The 19125-nt window shown below is 29.2% G+C and overlaps 1 protein-coding gene across 1 annotated transcript in view; it reads right to left on the bottom strand.

Annotated features, from left to right (window-relative positions):
* The window catches only part of Gyc32E (Guanylyl cyclase at 32E), a 157614-nt gene that overhangs the window by 18564 nt on the left and 119925 nt on the right, over positions 1-19125 (bottom strand). Inside the window, exons 10-13 of the mRNA XM_065499909.1 lie at positions 17083-17235; positions 9171-9323; positions 8868-9049; positions 3752-3869 (exon numbers count right to left, since the gene is read on the bottom strand). Of these exons, the coding sequence (XP_065355981.1) occupies positions 3752-3869; positions 8868-9049; positions 9171-9323; positions 17083-17235 (606 nt within the window). The remainder of the gene's footprint in view (positions 1-3751; positions 3870-8867; positions 9050-9170; positions 9324-17082; positions 17236-19125) is intronic.

Genomic DNA, 19125 nt, shown 5'->3' on the forward strand with positions numbered 1-19125 from the left:
TGATAAGAAATGGTTAGGAAATATGAAATGAAAAGAAAGGAAATGAAATAGACAAATATGGGTTAAAAGGAAGTAATTATGTGAGTGAATTAATGTTTAAGTGTGTGTCTAAGTGCTGGGTTATATAGGTGTGAAATTGGATAAAATAGATGTTAAAATTTTACTTAAGGCGTTCAATCTAATTGAGGAAATAAAAGCCTTATGTATTAATAGAAAACCAACTAAAGTTAATACAAATTTAACAATTAATAAACATAGAGTTTAAATTTTGTTACAGTTTATTAGTATTTTTCATCGTTATATTTTCTTATTTCTATTATATTTTCAATTTGCACTTTAATATATATACAAGTGTAATGTTACTAAGTGATCGACTGACACAGCATCGCCTATAAATGCACAACAGGTTTTTCTCTCCCTATGTAGATCCATTACGATGGCATGTTTGAAATTCGATTGTTTAGGGGGAAAAAAGAGAAAATACGATAACTTTATGTCTTCTAAACTAATACAGATACCAAAAACATTTGAAGTGCATCTTTATCTACTTAAACAATTAACAGATAGGTGTCTGGTACTTTTTTCGAACCCTATATTGATGGAAACGGGTAAAAAAATTATGTTTTTGGTAATTTGTTTGGCCCCTATGTATCTTTATAATCAATAAAAAAAAATACATTTTAAATCATATTATTTTACTATAAAAAATGTCAAATAGAAATTTGGTACTTTTTGGAAATTCAAATTCTTTTGGGGTAAAAACGGGAAAATACATTTTATTAAAAATTATTAACTCAGTTTTGTTCCTATAGTCATACAAAATTTAACTAACATTATTTTATTTGGAACTGGAGTGGGAAAGTGTTGATTGAGGCAAATCCGGGTAAATAGTTTGTTACTTTTTGAAAACATATTGCATTTTTTCTAGAGCATATGAACACAGATTTGAATCGTTTGAGACATATCTTTGTCACAACAATGTTTATCAAAGCGCAGTACCTTGAAATTTCAAACCTTTAAAAAAAAGCAAATTGGTACTTTCTCTTCAAATGGTACTTTTTTATTATATTAAATTATTTTACTTAAATACACAATAGTTGACCAATATGGTTCTAAGTAAAGAAAGAATAAAGGATAACAGACTTAATGTTATTATGGTACCAAAAAGGGACAACTAAAAGTACCTTTTTGGGGTAATAAAGTTGTCGAGATGTGAGTGCTTATGAACATTCTGCGGTTCTGATCTCCTGTGTTCAAGGTTTTTAAAGAACTTTAAAAGAATGCGTGACTAAAGATTACACATCTTGTCAAAATATTATAGCGGACGTGATATCATTCGCTGTCTGCACTGCTATTAAGACTAGGTTGGCTCCTTGTTTATTTGGGGCTTTACCGATGAGTGCAACGTTATATATGCGCTTTTAAGGCCAACGTGGTTGGTAGCAATGCCGAAGGCCTGTATGGTTAGTACTGCTTAAAGAAACTAACCACTAACAGCTCCTCTCAGCGTCAGTCAACGCATGCATTCACTGTGTGAGATGACCCTTTAATAAGTGCATACTCGTGGGAACAAGATTGAAAATAAAAGCTTAATTGGAATGGATGTAGTAGGAGTAGACGATACGGACATGGGCACTGATGACGGACGACAAGGAATTCGTGGGGGATGATGGCAATTTAGAGGGATGTCTTACTCTAACGGTGGTTCATGCTAGGATAATGGAGCCTGAAGGGCAGGTTAGGGTTTTGGATGTGTTCAGGCTTCTGGCAGTGTCGACAGACTCTCTTGGTGAATTTAGTACCACTCAAAAGTTCGAGGAGATGACTCTGCTCTCTGACGAGTAGCTAGATATCACTGTGATATCTACTGATAGTTAGAAGGCTGAGGGATCACTTCCTATCGATGAGTGCAAGGGAATCCAAAGGATTCGATCGTTAGAAGATCGCCCACATGACATTAAGGTCGCCAACCTTGTTAGGCAGGTCGCCATGGAGGAGTTGCCAAGTGCCACTCCACGTGATACTTTCAATACCAACCGAACGAAGGAAGAGAAAGCTAGGAGTGGAACCCGGAATTTTCCAGCTTATCTGGCTAAAATGGAGAAGAGATATCCGGCTTCATTTACCTCAGAGCTGAAGTATCTTCTCAAAAAGAATCGACAAGACGTTGTTAAATTTTAAAGAATTTACGGTACTGTAACTGTAGTTTTGGGTTGGTCTTCTTTTGGCGAGCGTCATGCAGATGCTGACGTCGACCAGGCAAGCATTCGAAGGGTGTAGGATCAGCATGTCGCTTAGGTGAAAATAAAGACGGCGATGTGCCAACTTTTGAAGTGCTCATGGCTTTGGCAAGAGCTGTAGATAGTAGGGTGTAGGATCAGCATGTCGCTTAGGTGAAAATAAAGACGGCGATGTGCCAACTTTTGAAGCGCTCATGGCTTTGGCAAGAGCTGTAGATAGTAGAAGGACATCACCGTCATCTTCACAAGTATCAAGGGTGGAGAGTGCAAGAAAACTTCCGGCTAGTTACCTTAAGGAAATCCGTAAAGCGGATCTTAAAAGAAACAAAGCTGGTAGTGTTCAACATTCCACAACTAAGGTTCAAAAAAGGTAGTATTCAGCATTCCACAACAAAGATACTAAAGACTGGGTATTCAACTACTGCTAGCGCTCTTAAAGGTTTCCAAAAGAAGATTATTAAGAGATCTAGATCTGGGCATGATCATGTTAATTTTCAAGCAACTGTCATCGATCGGAATGATGGGAAGATCAGTACCTATCTATAACGGTTGGTTAAAAGACGAGATCGCCGTTTATAGTGGCAATTCGGAGGATGTATCCTTCAAACGAGATGATTGGGCTAATATTGTCAAGATTGTTAATTGTGGCAATAAGAATTCCTTCGAATTCTTAAGGGTCTCAACTGGTGAACTTAGGGAACTTAGTCCAGACTCAAAACTGGAAGTGATACACGCCACTGAGTTGTAATACACTCCTCTGATAGTTACAATCATGTGAATCGTATCTTTACCATATTATGGTTACCGCAATCATATAAATAATTACAATGACCATAATATTGTTAAAAAAAACTTGTAAAAATTTTGAATGGTTGCAGTATCTAATTATGTAAAACTCTGCATTCACATTGCTTTAAGGAAATTTAGGCAATATCTATGGTATCAATTTAAAATGTTAATGAATAATGTTTGATTTACAGCTCTATCTTACTCACTGGAACGATATTTTAAGGTTCGGAAGGATAATATCATTACAATATCGATGATAAACATATATAATTCCATATTATTAAAGAATATTTTTAATTTGAATTGGGGTGGAGAAGCGGGTCAGCTAATAACTTATAAAAGTCATGTTTTACACTTTAATTGTCTCATTTGCTTAGTTAACCGCAATCCTTATAGTATAATTATTTAGCAACAAGTTAAACCTATTATTGAATTGTATATTCGTGGAATAGTTTAACATAATCCTTAGTCTTGTTATTCTAAAACAAGTTAAACCAACCAATTAGCCATTTCTGTAGCTGCTTATTTCCTTATTTAAATTTAATTTTCAAATTAGTTACTAACTGAAAGCTTATTTATCGTTTGACATTAATGGGGATTTAATGTGTTAAAGTAGTTAAATGCCATTAATGTTGACTTTTCTTTATCAATTAGGTTGAACGCTCTAGTAGAGATATAGATGTAAATAGTTGAAGAAAAGGATGATAATGAAGAAAACTTACAATATTTTTATTTTTTAAATTATTGTAGTCACAATTATTGTCCACATTTATAATGGTTACATCTTTCATATCAATTTTCCACAATAGACCAGCTAATGTTTGTTCATAACGATAATGCCTGCAAAAAAAGAAATTGATTTTAATTTAATTTTAAAATTTAGATATAATTAATTATATAAGGTTACAAACAAAATATTTTTGAGCTGTATTTTTTGTTTCAACATTTAAAAACCGAAACTTCAAATCTAAACGTTATCAGATTTAGCACACATTTTTAATATTTAGATGATATAGAACATTTTTAGGGCTGGAGAGCACCAAAAAAATGGGAAAAGTTCAATATAATGGACATCCTAATGTCCACAACAAATGTTAGGAAAAATATATGTATCAAACAATCCTCATTTATTGCAGATTATAAATATCATATGAAACTACCAAAAATAATGATGGTTTTAATGCTAACGAAACAATGTTTTAATATTTTTTTTGTTCATACCACTTATTGAACTCAAAGGGGGAAAAAATATGTTAAAAATATCTGCAACACTAATTCTGTATCATTAATTTCAGCTTTACTCCTATAACATTTATATAGTGAGTTGTTATCCTTGAAATTGTAAAGAGTTATATAATTGAAAACACATTTTTTTAACACATTTTATATTTCTAGGGAACTGTTTAATTTCACATACATAATTTCATTCCTTTTCCCTTAGAGTACTTTAAAGGTAATATTTTATATTACAGCACACCTATGATGAGCTATAAAGCAAATACATTATGTATCCAAAGGACATGTGTAAAGTGGTATCTGTTTATGTGGCACGAAACAATTTAAAACAACTTAGTTACAGAATTTTATTGCAACATTTGCTAATTTGTGGGAGGTTTTTTGTTTAATGTTGCTTTCACTTTATATGAAAAGCTAGACAGTCGCTTTTACTCAAGGCCATTAACCCGGTTTTCCTTTTTTCATTTGGCTTAAATAGCAGCTTCAATTAAATTGTATGTGAAAAGGCTTTATTATGTAATTATGTATTCAGTACAATTGAAGAATTTGTAAGATACAGTACCTTTTTATAGGATGTCTTAAAATGTTTAGATTATCTTTTATAGCACTGAATAAACACCAATTTTTGACCTTGGGTTTTTCGAGTCCTTTGGACATTTTAGTTTATTTTTAATTCGAAAAACTTGCGATTTTATTCACGATCTGTCCATCAGTTCGTCTGTATGTTGAAATCAACATTCCATAGCCTTCAAATAACTTACATACATGATTCATATATCAATATATCCGCTATAGACACGGTTCGGTTGTTATTTAAAATCGAAAAATTTGCCCAACAAATGTCTGAGATATAAGGAAATCTCGATTTTTTACATATTTTTGATCTATATCTACGGATATCCAATGGTCAAAATCGGGAAAAAATTTTTTTAACTCGAATTTTTTTTTAAGCAAACAATTTTTTTTGTCATAGGATTTTTTTAAAAAATAAAGAAATTTATAAATTTTTTCACTAATAAATTAAAAAAATAGTTTTTTTAAAAATTATTTTTTTTTTTAAATTTTTTTTACCTAAAAATATTTAAAATGTTTATTTTAAAGTATAATTTGGTGAAGTGTGTATATAAGATTCCGCACAGCCGAATATAGCTCTCTTACTGAGTCTTATATCGGAGCTATGACCAATAAAGACCGGTCAAGCCCGACCATATAATACCCTACACTAAGTAAAAGAGCAAACACATTTTTCTTTTAAAATTTCAATAATTTATATTTTTGAGTGATTTTCGGAAGTGGGCTATGACCAATTATGGACCGATCACCATGAAATTAGGTCGTGTGATTTACGTCTATATTAAAGTTAACTATGTTGAATTTTGTGTGTATACCAACATTTTAAAGCGATTTATGCACGTTAAAGTGATTTTCGGAAGCGGGTCTATATGGGAGCTATAACTAATTATGGACCGATCGTAACAAAATTTGGTGACATGAATTTTGTGTATATAAAACTTATTTGGAGCGGAATTTGTGGAGATACATATATAAATTAAACATTTATGACCGATAAAGTCCAATTTCGGGAGGACATTTGTATGGGGGCTAGGTGAAATAATGGACCGATTTCATCCAATTTCAATAGGCTTGGTCCTTGAGCCGAAGAAATAATATCTACCAAATTTCATCGAAATATCTTCAAAATTGCAACCTGTACTCTGCGCACAAGGTTTACATGGACAGCCAGCCAGCCGACCAGACGGACGGACGGACATCGTTTAATCGACTCAGAAAGTGATTCTAAGTCGATCGGTATACTTTAAGGTGGGTGTAGTATTTTTGGGCGTTACAAACATCTGCACAAACGCATTATACCCTCCCCACTATGGTGGTGTAGGGTATAAAAAGCGAATTAAATCTGTAACTTCTAAACGGTTAGTCCGATTTGAATGAAATTGGACATACGTGAAGATGCTATGGTGTAGAGTTTAAATTTAGAATTTGGACCTCATGAGGCCATCAGGGGCGTGGTCAGAGGTCCAGAAATTAGGAAACTTCGGGTATGTTCATTTATAAAACGATATTATTTCTTGATTTGTGTTCCAATTTCAAAAAAATTACCTTGTCAAGCACTATAAAAACCTTCGTCTTAGCTATCAATTATCAAATATAATTTTTTATTTTTTTACGAAATATTAAAGAAAGTTCTTTACCGATCTTGTTGAAAAGTTGCTTCTGAATTATTATCTGATAGGACTAACCTTGGTGTAAATTTCATCTCTATCGGAAGACATCGATTTCAAAAGATGGTTGATTCACATGACATAAAATTCCCCATATGTCAAATAAAAAAGGAAAATTCACTGCGAAATAGTTTCCCATGTAAATAACATAAGGTGTTGTATATAAATGGATAGCGCATTTTGTCTATTTTTAAAAGATATATACAATTTTTTACAATTAAAAAATTCATGGAATACTTTTTTGAAAAATATCACACTTTATTGAGTTTTTGCAAGGATACAAATTTTTCAAATTGAAATAAAATTTTTATTTATAAATATTTTTAATGACATTTTACAGTTATATGTATAGATTCTGCTATTGAAAATGCAAAAATAAAAACAAATTTTGAAATTTTGTATCAGAAATCCCGCAGTTCCCAATAAAGTTTTGAAAAATCCCAAAAATTAATTTTTTTTTAGTTTTTTCACTATAACGAAGTATTTAAGAACATATTGGTATCAAAAATTTTCAAAATGTTTTTCAGTTAAAATATTTGATTTAAAGTTAGCTTTTCAAAAAGTATAAATTCCTTATAAATCTTCTTAGAAATTTTTTAGCCAACTAAAAAAAACGTATTTTTTTTTAAAAAAAACTAGCAAAAAATAGCCTTCTTTTAATTTTTTTAAATTCAAATGCATATAAATTTTATTTTTAAACAATTCTTTTTCTATTTCACATATTTATTTATTGTTAGTCCTATATAAGAAAAATAGAGAAAATTGGGAAATATTTGTACCCACTGTTATCAAAAAACTGGGTTAAAATTTTGAAAATTTAGTTTTCAAATGTGTAGATAATTGATATCTACGACAAGGTTTTTTTGTAGTGCTGGATAAGGTGTTTCAAATTGGAACACAAACCAAGAAATACAATTGTTTTAAAAATGTAACATACACGAGGTTTCAACATGAGGACCATGTTGAAAACTTAAACTTGACAATACTTCCTCGTTGCGCATGTGAAATTTCATTCAAACCGTGATAACTGTTTAGAAGTTTCAAATTTATTTCCCTCTTTTTTTTTCTACACCACTGTGCATACAGAGTTTAAATTCAGCTGTATGTAGGGTTTTTAATTTCCCGACTTTTTTTGATTGCCGGGAATCCGGAAATTTTTTTCTACTTTCCCGTGTACCCGGCTATTCCCGAAATATATAATGATACTTTAAATTAGGAATATTATAGTCAAATTTCATATAAAAACTTAGTGTTATAATTATTAAATAGCAGAGATTCGAATTAATTAATAAAATTTGAGCTTAATTCACTAAAATCTTAATCCGTAATTAAAAAATGTCAGCCTTTCATTCCATAAATCCATTCCTAATATTTAATTTTTTAAATTCATTCCAAAGCCTTTGTTTAAACTGAATTAATTTTAAAGTTAATTAATAATAGAATTTATTCAAACTTTGAATGATTAAATTTTTGATAAATCAAACCATTTACAAAATTAATTGAAAAAATGGTCTTAAACCTTTTTGTACTAGATTTTAATTGAAGAAAAATTTAGTCATTTAATAAATTTTTGATGCTATTTTGTTATGGATTTGAAGAAGAAATTTAAAGAAATTAGAATGATTCAATAAGAAATAAATTCTTTTTAAATTTTCATACGAAAAATCCGAAATAAATAATAATAATATGCAATTTATTACTCCCAAGATATAAGCAAAAAACTGTAAAAAACTTTTCATTGTTTTTTGGTGAAAAAAACAGAGTTCTAACTTGTTTTCTATGTATTTTCGTCAGTTTTTAATTCCCGGGATTCCCGACTAGAAATTGGCAAAATTTCCGGGAAATTTGTACCGGGAATTTTCGGGATAAAAACCCTAGCTGTATGTGAAATAGTCAGCTTTGAACCATCGAGACTGGTCGTAGAAGCCGATTTTTATTATAAGAGAAATAGCATACTTTTCCAGTTTTACGTTTGTGAAACTAAATTCTCCGAAAATAAATACACACTATAAAAACCAACAAGGATTTATTTTACTTCACAAAACTTTTTTCTACTTTTTTTTGCAACTTTAAAGGTAAAATACAATGAATCTACTAATAAAATGCAAGCAAGGTGACGAAAAAACTTCTTTAGAGTTATGAGCAACGTAAAAATCAAAAATAATCTCTAGCCAACTTTTTAAATATCAAAAAATTAAATAATAGTTATTACTGGTCTCTGGTTTAAACAAAACAAATTCCTAACAAAATAAAAAACTTTGCAGTTATTTCCATGATAAATGTACTCTAAAAATATTTTGCAACCTTTTAAATAAAAATAAAAACATATCATGTAAATGAAATATAAAAATATGTTCACTACTTAATAAGAAATACGCCAGCAATTATCATGAATAAGCCAAAAAACGAGCCAGATGTTATATAGCGCCAATCCAATTTTCTCAAGCGACATAGTTCACCATGAAAACCGCACAAAGGTTCGGCCAAGGGCGGTCTACCCTTCTGCCATTGTATGGGGCGATCAGTTTTAATATAACGAAATTCCTGGAATTAAAAATACCAAAATTTCCAACATAATAAATTTTCGTATTAAATTCAATTTATGTTTGTATTAAATAAATTGAATTTAATTTAACTCAAAAGAATAATGGAAACTTTAACATACAGGTATGGTTGACTGTTTATTGTAGACAAAGTATCCAACTGGCTGCATAGACATTTTTGCCAATGAATTGGCTGCGTTTACACTGTTCATGTCATGCTGCAGAGTAATGACAGTATAGTTGCCCTCAGCATCTCCATTACTATCGATGTGTACCTGTGAGGTGAGCAAAAGATAGAAAGGAATAAATAAATAAAGTAAGTAGATAGATAAATAAATAAATACATAATAAATATAAATGAGTCTGCATGTATATAAACAAGACGAAAATTTATGTGAGCAAAATGAACATAAACTCTTTTGGTCAAATATAAAAAAAAAACATTTAGATAAATAAAACAAGAATGAAAGTATAGTCGGTGAAGCCCGGCCATATAATACCCAACACTGAGTAAATTAGCAAAAACATTTTTCTTTTAAAATTTCAATAATTTATATTCATGGGTGATTTTCGGAAGTGGGCCTTATATGGGAGCTATGACCAATTATGAACCGATCTACATGATCGTTATTTATTTTTTCTGTTAAATTTCATTTGGATAGCAACATTATTATGAGATTTATGCTCGTTAAACAGATTTTCGAAATTGGACCTTCTAGGAGAGCTATTATGAACCATCGTCATAAAATTAGGTAGCGTGATTTCTTTCCATATGAAACTTATTTATATTAACTTGTTTTTAGATACAAAGTTTTTAGGAGTTTTACGATCGTTAAAGTAATTATCGGATGTAGATGGGAGCTATGGTCAATTATAAGTCCGTCACTTTTTGAATATCCCTCAACAGGCCCTCTTTCAGTTGACTACTGTCAAAATTTCAACAAGCTGTGTCATTTAGTTTGTGTTTGACAGCTATTGATATCCGCGTGAATTGAGGAGAAAAAAGAAAAATTTGAATATTTTCTTGCGCCCGTAAAGCATTTTTTTGCGGGAAACTCCATCACTCAAACCAAGGTTAAGATTTATAAACCAATGGAAACTCTGCACCATCAATTTCAATGGGTTCAAAAGGGTTTTACATAATTTCATTGTGCCCGTACAAGTACGGAAGATGCCGAAAATTTTAAACGCCCAGTTGAAGTCTCTACACCCAAAACAATTGAAAAAAATCACATTATGTTTTTGGCCGATCGAAGATTGAAAGTGCGAGAGAATGTGGAAGCCATACGCATCTAAAATGGCTCAGTGGTTTTAATTTTGAATGATCACTTAGGTTTAAGAAAGCTTTCCGCAAGATGGGTGCCGCGTTTGCTCACAGTGGACAACAAACACAATCGTGTGACAACTTCGCAGGAGTATTTGTCGTTGTTAAACTGCAATATAGACGAATTTGTATTACTTTTTGAATGACATTTTCATCTCTGCCAAAGTGAAAGCAATTAGTGTTTGTGGCCTTGTACTCATGTCAGGCCATTAATAAAGAGTGAGTCAGAAAAAACTTTTACACACTACTCCAGCCAAAACTTTTCCTTGGTCCAACAAATTATTATTTTTTATACCCTTCACCATGAGAGACTAGTTTGTCATTCCGTTTGTAATTTCTACATTTTTCACTTGCGACCCCACAAAGTATATATATATATTCTGGATCGTTATAGATAGCGAAGTCGATATAGCCATGTCCGTCTGTCCGTCTGTATGTTGAAATCAATTTTCCGTAGCCCCCAAATAACATACAAACATTATTGATACATCAATATATCGGGAATTCTTCCGTCTCGTTTACTATTTAAAAACTGGCTGAGATATAAGGAAAAAACCTAGATTTTTGGCCTATTTTTGATCTATATCAGGATTATTAAGTCATTAATATAGACAATATAGATATCTAATGATAGATATTTCAAAGTCCATTGTAACGACGTATATAAATATTTTTTACCCGATTTTTTTTTTCATATTGAAACAAAAATTGAAAAAAAATTTGGAAAAATTAAAAATCAATTTCGAAAAAAAAAAATTTTAAAATTGAAATTTAGTTTTTTTCCAATTTATGACAAAACTTTTTTTTGGTGAAAAAATTCTGGTTAAAACTTTGTAATCTAGATATAGATTAAATTAAAACAAAAATTTAAAAAAAAAAAATTTGGAAAAAACTTTATTAAGAACAATTAAAAAGCAATTTCGAAAAAAATTTTTTTTTTTTAAATTTTGAAAAAAAAATTAAATTTTGTTTTTTTCCAATTCTTTTTTTAATTTTTTAAAAATTTATGACAAAACATTTTTTTAGTGAAAAAAAATTCTGGTTAAAACTTTGTAATCCAGATATAGATTAAATTAAAACAAAAATTTAAAAAAAAAATTTGGAAAAAAATTTATTAAGAAAAATTAAAAGCAATTCCGAAAAAAAAAATTTTGAAAAAAAAATTAAATTTTGTTCTTTCTTCAATTCTTTTTTTAATTTTTTAAAAATTTATGAAAAATTTAAATTTTTTTTTTCCAATTCTTTTTTTATTTTTTTAAAAATTTATGACAAAACATTTTTTTAGTGAAAAAAAATTCTGGTTAAAACTTTGTAATCCAGATATAGATAAAAATAGACCGAAAATCGATGTTGTTTTTTTCTTTATATCTCAGCCATTTACGTATTTTTGGGAATTTTTATATTAAAATGTTTAAGTTTTATTAAACTTAATACAAGTATAAAATTTTTCTGACTCACTTTTTATGAAATAGAGTATGAAAACCAAACTTTTTAAATGACTTTACACTGTATCATAATCGCTAGTATTTGTATGAATGCCTGTTACAACCGTTTTTTAAATTATGATTTAAAACCATTGTGCATTTGTAAAAATATTTTAATAATTCTTTTGTTTTTATAATTGCATAAATGTTTATACATATTACTATTATTATTTCTATAGAATTGAAAAAAATCACACTGCGTATGATTAACATTTAATTATGTTGTCATAATAATTATACGTCACGTACTTTTTTTGTACAAACTGAAAATGCAAAAAGGGCTTTACAATTCCACGAATTTCGGGAGTTTTGTTTCATATCATAAAACCTAAAATTTAACAATGATGCAATTTATTTCATTAATATATTTAATGAAAATATAATGAAAATCTAAAACTAATTCTTAGAATTGAAATACAGTCGACACAAAACTATTTCATATACAAGTCAACAAATAAAGAAGACAAGTTGGTGGCGAGTTACTGTTAGTGGTTTTGTTTAGGTGGGCATTGGTGACAACAATAATGTTTTTAAATTTTGTCTTATATGGATATGGATCTACCCTAATTTTTCAATATTGGCTGTCATAAGTAAGTAAAAGCTGGTATTTTTAATGGCCCTCAAAAAAGACTTCCATCCTCTAAGATGAAATGGTGTAACAATTAAAATTTTTGCATTCCGAGGGTGAGACGATTACTATTTGAATATTATTTTGATATCAAATAATGTTATTATTTATATCATTTTAAAACACACTCTGCGTATGATTTATATTTAATTAAGTATGTTGCCATAATAATTATACGTCACGTACATTTGTATGTTAATACATACAAACAAAATTGTTTGGCTGCACAATGGATCTACATGAGCTTGAGAATAATATTTCGCTATAAATGTGTAAACATTTTAATTTATTTAAACAACTATAAAATAAATAAATAATGGCAGGTATTTTTTTATATAGCCACCATCAAAAGAGATGGGAGTGTATAAAATAGAAAAATGGGAGGTATGTATATTGATTTTGTCATTCCGCTTGTAACATATCGAAATATTAATCGTAGAACCAAAATGTATATACATCTATTCTTGGTCCTCATAAAATCCTAAGATGGTATAGTTTTGTCCGTCCGTCTGTATGTTGAAAATACGATAGGACTCAAAGGAAAAGAGCTAGCCGGCTGAAATTTTCCAAAAAAAATTTATAAGATTTGTGAACAAATGTTAGTAATATTATTACTAATTTTATTATAATTCAACAATAATTATTTAATTCTTGAATAATTATTAATTAGGGATGAAATATACAATTAGATTTATAGGAAAAGGATCAGAAGCGATCTTTTCCTAAAATAAAAGAGAGAAACCAGGGATTGGTTGTAGATGAGATATTAGGGATACATTGTTTCTTAGGAAACACGAGATATGGATTTTTGTTTCTTAGGAAACACGAGATTGGTAGAAGTTGTTTCTTAGGAAACACGAGATGGGAATAAATCTTATAGGTCAAGATGAATAAGAGATTACAATTGTAGTTTGATTCCAATAACTTACATGTTATTTAATAATTTATTTAAAAATTCTGCGATGAGATCTGTGGAGTCTTCTGGTTGAGATGTCCGTGCGTGTCAGCTTCAAATCGGTAATAGTTTTAAACTTAACTTATTTCAAATTAAAGTTCTCAACCAAAAGACTCGTTAAAATATGATACAAAAATTCATTTTACATTATGGAATATGAATACAAAAAGAAATCACATTAATTCATATTGTTACGAAATTGTACTTGAATTCAAATATAACGATTTTAACGGCTGATTTAAAGTAGCAGTGCCCAAACATTAACATATCTGTGGGCATTATTAACATTGAATAAAAGCTTTCAGTTGACCATTGATCGTAAGTATGGCAACGCTGTTTGCTGCGACCGTATATTCGAATTCAAATATTCATCTAAAGAACATTGTAGAAAGTACACCACAGATGGCGTATGTATTAGAAAGCTCTAGACAGTTAAAGAGCAATCTAGAGTGCAGATGGCAGTGTTATAAATAGTGGCAGAGGTTGCAGTCGTTAGTGAGTTTATCAGAGACGCTTTTCGAATAAACATCAACTGAGTGCTGTGTTTTTCAAATGAATTCGTGTACATTAGAAAGTGTGTCTGTATTTCTACGAATTTATAAACGTGTATAAAAAACGTGTATAATTCTGTTGTTGTACATTTTAAATAAATAAAGAGTTGTTACAATTTTCAAACTACTAAACGGCTTTTATTTGCAATCAAAACTATCCGGTTTATTTAAAGGAAATAAACCAACGTTTTGAAAAGGTTAATACGTAACAATATTAAAAAATATTCGTATTAGAAATTTAATTTCAATTTGATAAAAGTATTTCTTTGTTATATTTTTGAAAAACAAACAAAATCTCCTATCCATTGATATATAACATGTATATTAGGGAAAACTTCCGTCTGTATGTTGAAATCAACTTTCCGTAGCCCCCAAATAACTTACACACATGATTCATACATCAATATATCGGGAATTCTTCCGGCTCGGTTGCTATTTAAAATCGGCCAACAAATGGCTGAGATATAAGGAAAAAACCGGGACAACCTCGATTTTTGGCCCATTTTTTATCTATATCTGGATTACTAAGTCATTAATATAGACAATATGGATATATAATGATAGATATTTCAAAGTCCATTGCAACGATTTATATAAGGTTATAGTAAGTTGGACCTACAATGGGTCAAAATAGGGAAAAATATTTTTTAACACGATTTTTTTTTCATCAAAATTTTTTTTTTTGTTAAAAATTCTTTTTCCAAAATTTTTTTTCATAAAAATTAAAAAACAATTTGGAAAAAAAAAATTTTTAAAAAAAATATTTTTAAGTATAATTTGGTGATATAGCTCTCTTACTTGTGTTCTCTATCACTGTGCGCTGTTAATTTTTTTTTACATTTTTATATTTTTTTTCAATAATTTTCCCAAAGTTAGATGACCTAAAATAACAAACCCATATATGTTTCATAACATGAAGCTTGTATTTAGTATTATTTTTATCCTTTAAAAGAACTTTTGTTGGTTTCTAAAATTTTAATTTTACTTTTTAGTTTTTACATACATTAATCAAACTCATAAGTAGGGGGCGGATTTATATGCAAATGCATGTTTTTTCTCGAACGTCCAAATACAATGTAGACCAATTATCTATACGAATCGCATATTTTGCTTTAAAATGGCATCGATTTGTTAGTGCATATTTTATTGATAATGCATATTTTGTTATATTTTACTTCAAAATGCATATTTATATGCATATTATCCAAGTTTTTAATAAAATTATAATTTTTATCGACAATGGGCAATATATTGTCGAGACACAAAGTTTTATTCGAATTGAGAAACTCGCATTAGGTTCTTTATTTCTCTATCAGCAATTGACGATTATCATATAAAAAATGTTGCTTCAAAAAAGTCTAGATTTTGTTCTAAGTATCAAAAATTCATTAAATGTATCGAAACCATTCATAATTGTTTTCATTGCAATTCTCATATAAATTTCGTTATCGAAAGATTTTTTAACTCCAAATACACAGTTACCGCAACTTACAGTCATTTCCCAGCAGTTCTAGGAGACTGTCCTGAACTAGTGATTTTCTTATCATTTAGGGTGACAACCGGTTACAAAACTAGCTACGTGACTAGTTATTTTAACACGTGCATATTGTAAGCTGGGGATTAATTGACCCTTTTGGATAGCTTACAGACTAATTTTAAGTAGAAATTTATATCCGGTTATGGCCAATAGGCTAGGTTGTTGAAAATAAATAAATGAAAAAAAGAAATGCAGTACACAATTTAAAGTAACTACACTACAGATTACATAGGGACACTTAAGTGACAATTGTCTTTACGCTAGATTACATATATGTATGTATATAAATTGGAGTCAGCCAAGTGATCAGATATTAGTGACAATTACTGTCTATAGGGAAACATTTACTACTTGCTTAACTGCTGGGTTATTGTGAGATCATAATTAAGGTTGGATGCTACTTTACATCGCGATCAAAATATTACCAAGATTAACTAATTAATATATTAATCATAGTTAATTATTTTATGTTTCTGTACTAAAATATAAGTGCATATTTTTTAAATTTTTAGGTCATATTTTGAGTTTTTTGAAGTATATCTTAGGCGCATATATTCCAATAATAAATGCATGAAAATCCGCCCCCTACTCATAAGCATTTGTATATCTTCGTGACTGAGTGCAGAATTTGGCAAAATGTTAATATAATAATACAAGTTTTTAAATATTTCTACCATATTAATGATTCTTGATATTTATATACTTACAAAATTGGCATGTGCGTTTCGAAGTCTAGTTAATGTCAACCAAAATGACATTTAATTGAACTTTATACAACTTATATATTGTAAATTTAGTATCATGAAGTATTTGCCACGTTTCGTGGTGTAATAAAACTCTAACAAAATTATATTAAATGTCAGTATTTTTCTTTTAGTAGTTTTCCGTAATTTGTTGACAAAAGCTTTTATCTATAAATTTGACATTTTTCAGTTTGGATTTATTATTCTCAACAAATAGATGAAAGCAAAATGGTGGATTAGATGAGCTGATAATATGTTTTCAACAATTTTGTATAATACATAATAATAATAACATGGTTTTGATAAAAATTCATATTTTTTTGGAAATATCTGAAATTTAACTCAGCCATTTATAGAACAATATTTTTGATTTTCAATAACAATATTATCATTACTGGTAAATTAATCGATAAAAACACATGCATAGACAAATATCGTAAAATGACATCTTATTTACAAATAGCCATAATATCAGTAATATTCATGGTGAAGATTTTTAAAACATTTCTGTTATTTTTATTCTTAAGAAAATATTAAATACCTAGTATACATGTACTTGATTTGAATTCTAACATGACAAGATATTGTTGACAAAAAAAAAAAAAAAAAAAAAAAAAAGAAAATAAAATTGTTGTATGATGACATGTTGTAAAGCAAATGCATATCATTATTATTGAAACATTAAAATTCCATAATGTTAACCAATGACAAAAACAGCATTAAGAGTAAACAATAAATATTTTATGTTGTACATATGACTACCATTTTAAATATAACAAAAACAAAATATTTGCAATACATTTTAAACTTACATCAAATCCTTGTATCGAATGATACGATCTATTAAATATGCGACTCATCACAAGGCGGCCATCATAAATGTCTCCGCCCATTTGTAATACTTCGGTTAGAGCCTGGGCGTAAATTGTCACACTGTCATATAAATGCAGACCATAAATTGGTACCTGTTAGAAATAAAGAAATAAAATATAAATATTAAATCTACCACTCAAAATGGCATGAAATCATCACTGCAATACATATAATAAAACATGTGTAAAATTTTCGTCGCCTAAAATTAAAAATGATGTAACATAATTTCAAAATTTTTTAAAGGGATTGCAAAATGAAAAGCTGCTCTGATATAAACCTTATTTTTCCTATTTAATCTTTAAACAGAATGACACACACATTTTAAAATTCAGTCAATTATTCAGTTAAAGTCAATTTTCTAAAGACCCCAGATATCTTCGGGAAGATTCCTATTTAAAATCATTCCTATAGCAAAATCGGTCCACAAATGGCTGAGATATGAGGAAAAAACCAGGACAGCCTAGATTTTTGACCTATATCTGGATTACTAAGTCATTAATATATACAATATGGATATCTAATGATAAATATTTAAAAGACCTTTGCAACGACGTATATAAGACCATAGTAAGTTTAACCTACGATGGGTCAAAATCGAAAAAATATTATTTGTTCTCAGCAAAAAAAAATTTTAAATTTCAAAAAAAAAAATTTTTTTACAAAAAATTATAAAAATAAATTTTGTTTACCTAAAAATATATAAAATTTATATTTTGAAGTATAATTTGGTGAAGGCTATATAAGATTCGGCACAGCCGAATATAGCTCTCGTACTTATTTTTGTCAACTTTGTTATTTTTTAAGTTATTCATCATTATCTATCAATTATACGATTTTGGTATTTTTGTTATTATATTGTTTTGCATTTTAGCTGACGATATGCAATCATTGTAGACATAAATGTTTGTCAAATGTACATACAAAGTAAATAAAGCTACACATGTATTTAGCAGAATTACCTAGATTGTGATGCCCTTGAAAAAACAAACATTTAAATTCATGGAATTTAAAATGAATCATTAAAAAGTATTTAATTTAAATACCAATATTAAATAAAGATTGATGACATTTTTCATTGAGATTCACTGAAAATTCTTTAAACAGTTTGTTTAGCTTGAGTTCAAATAAATCAGATTATTGTATTTAGCGGTTTTAAGTAGCTGCATTAAATTTGAAAATATGGAACTTTTTTTTGAAGATTTATTTTAAGGAGACATATGTTCACATTTTATGGATTTACTTTATATGTTATCATAAAAATCAAAGGGTGGCATATTTTTCACAAACATTTTTGGAAGTTGGGCAATTGATGTACATATGTGCTGTGGTTAAAATGTTGTAATTTAATGATGTAAAAATATGCTACTTGTCATATTGCAGACATTTAATTGAAGCTTTAATGACAATGGGCTGTCAAAACATACAGCTGTATAATATATCAAAAATATAGAAAATAGTGACACGTGTCAAAATTAGTTATTTAATACACGAATTGTTGTTACAGTAAAATAATTTAATTACTTTAGTAAAATAAAGTTTAAGAACACTGATTTTAAACAAATTTATTTAGGAAATAATTCGATAGCTCGTGAACGATTGGAGATATCTTAATTGAATGTTACACAATCAGAACTATATACATTTTAAAGAAACAATTTTTCATCACTTGCGATGAAAAATGGATCCATTACAATTTTCCAAAGCATAAGAAATCGTATGTGAAGCCCGGCCGACCAGCCAAATCGACACCAAAGCCAAATATCCATGGCGCTAAGGTAATTCTCTGTATGTGGTTCGGAAAAAAGGGTCTTATCTATTATGAGCAACTGAAATCAGGCCAGACGATTGCATGGAATGGTAACCAATTTCCCAGCTTTTGGATAAATTCTGCTGTTCATCACTACCTTCTATGACTGCACCGTTCTAAAACAAAGTAGACTGGAATACCTCGGAATGAATCGCATTTATGCTCTCGGCTGTCT

This window comes from Calliphora vicina, chromosome 2 (assembly GCF_958450345.1).
Source record: "Calliphora vicina chromosome 2, idCalVici1.1, whole genome shotgun sequence".
NCBI lineage: Eukaryota > Metazoa > Arthropoda > Insecta > Diptera > Calliphoridae > Calliphora > Calliphora vicina.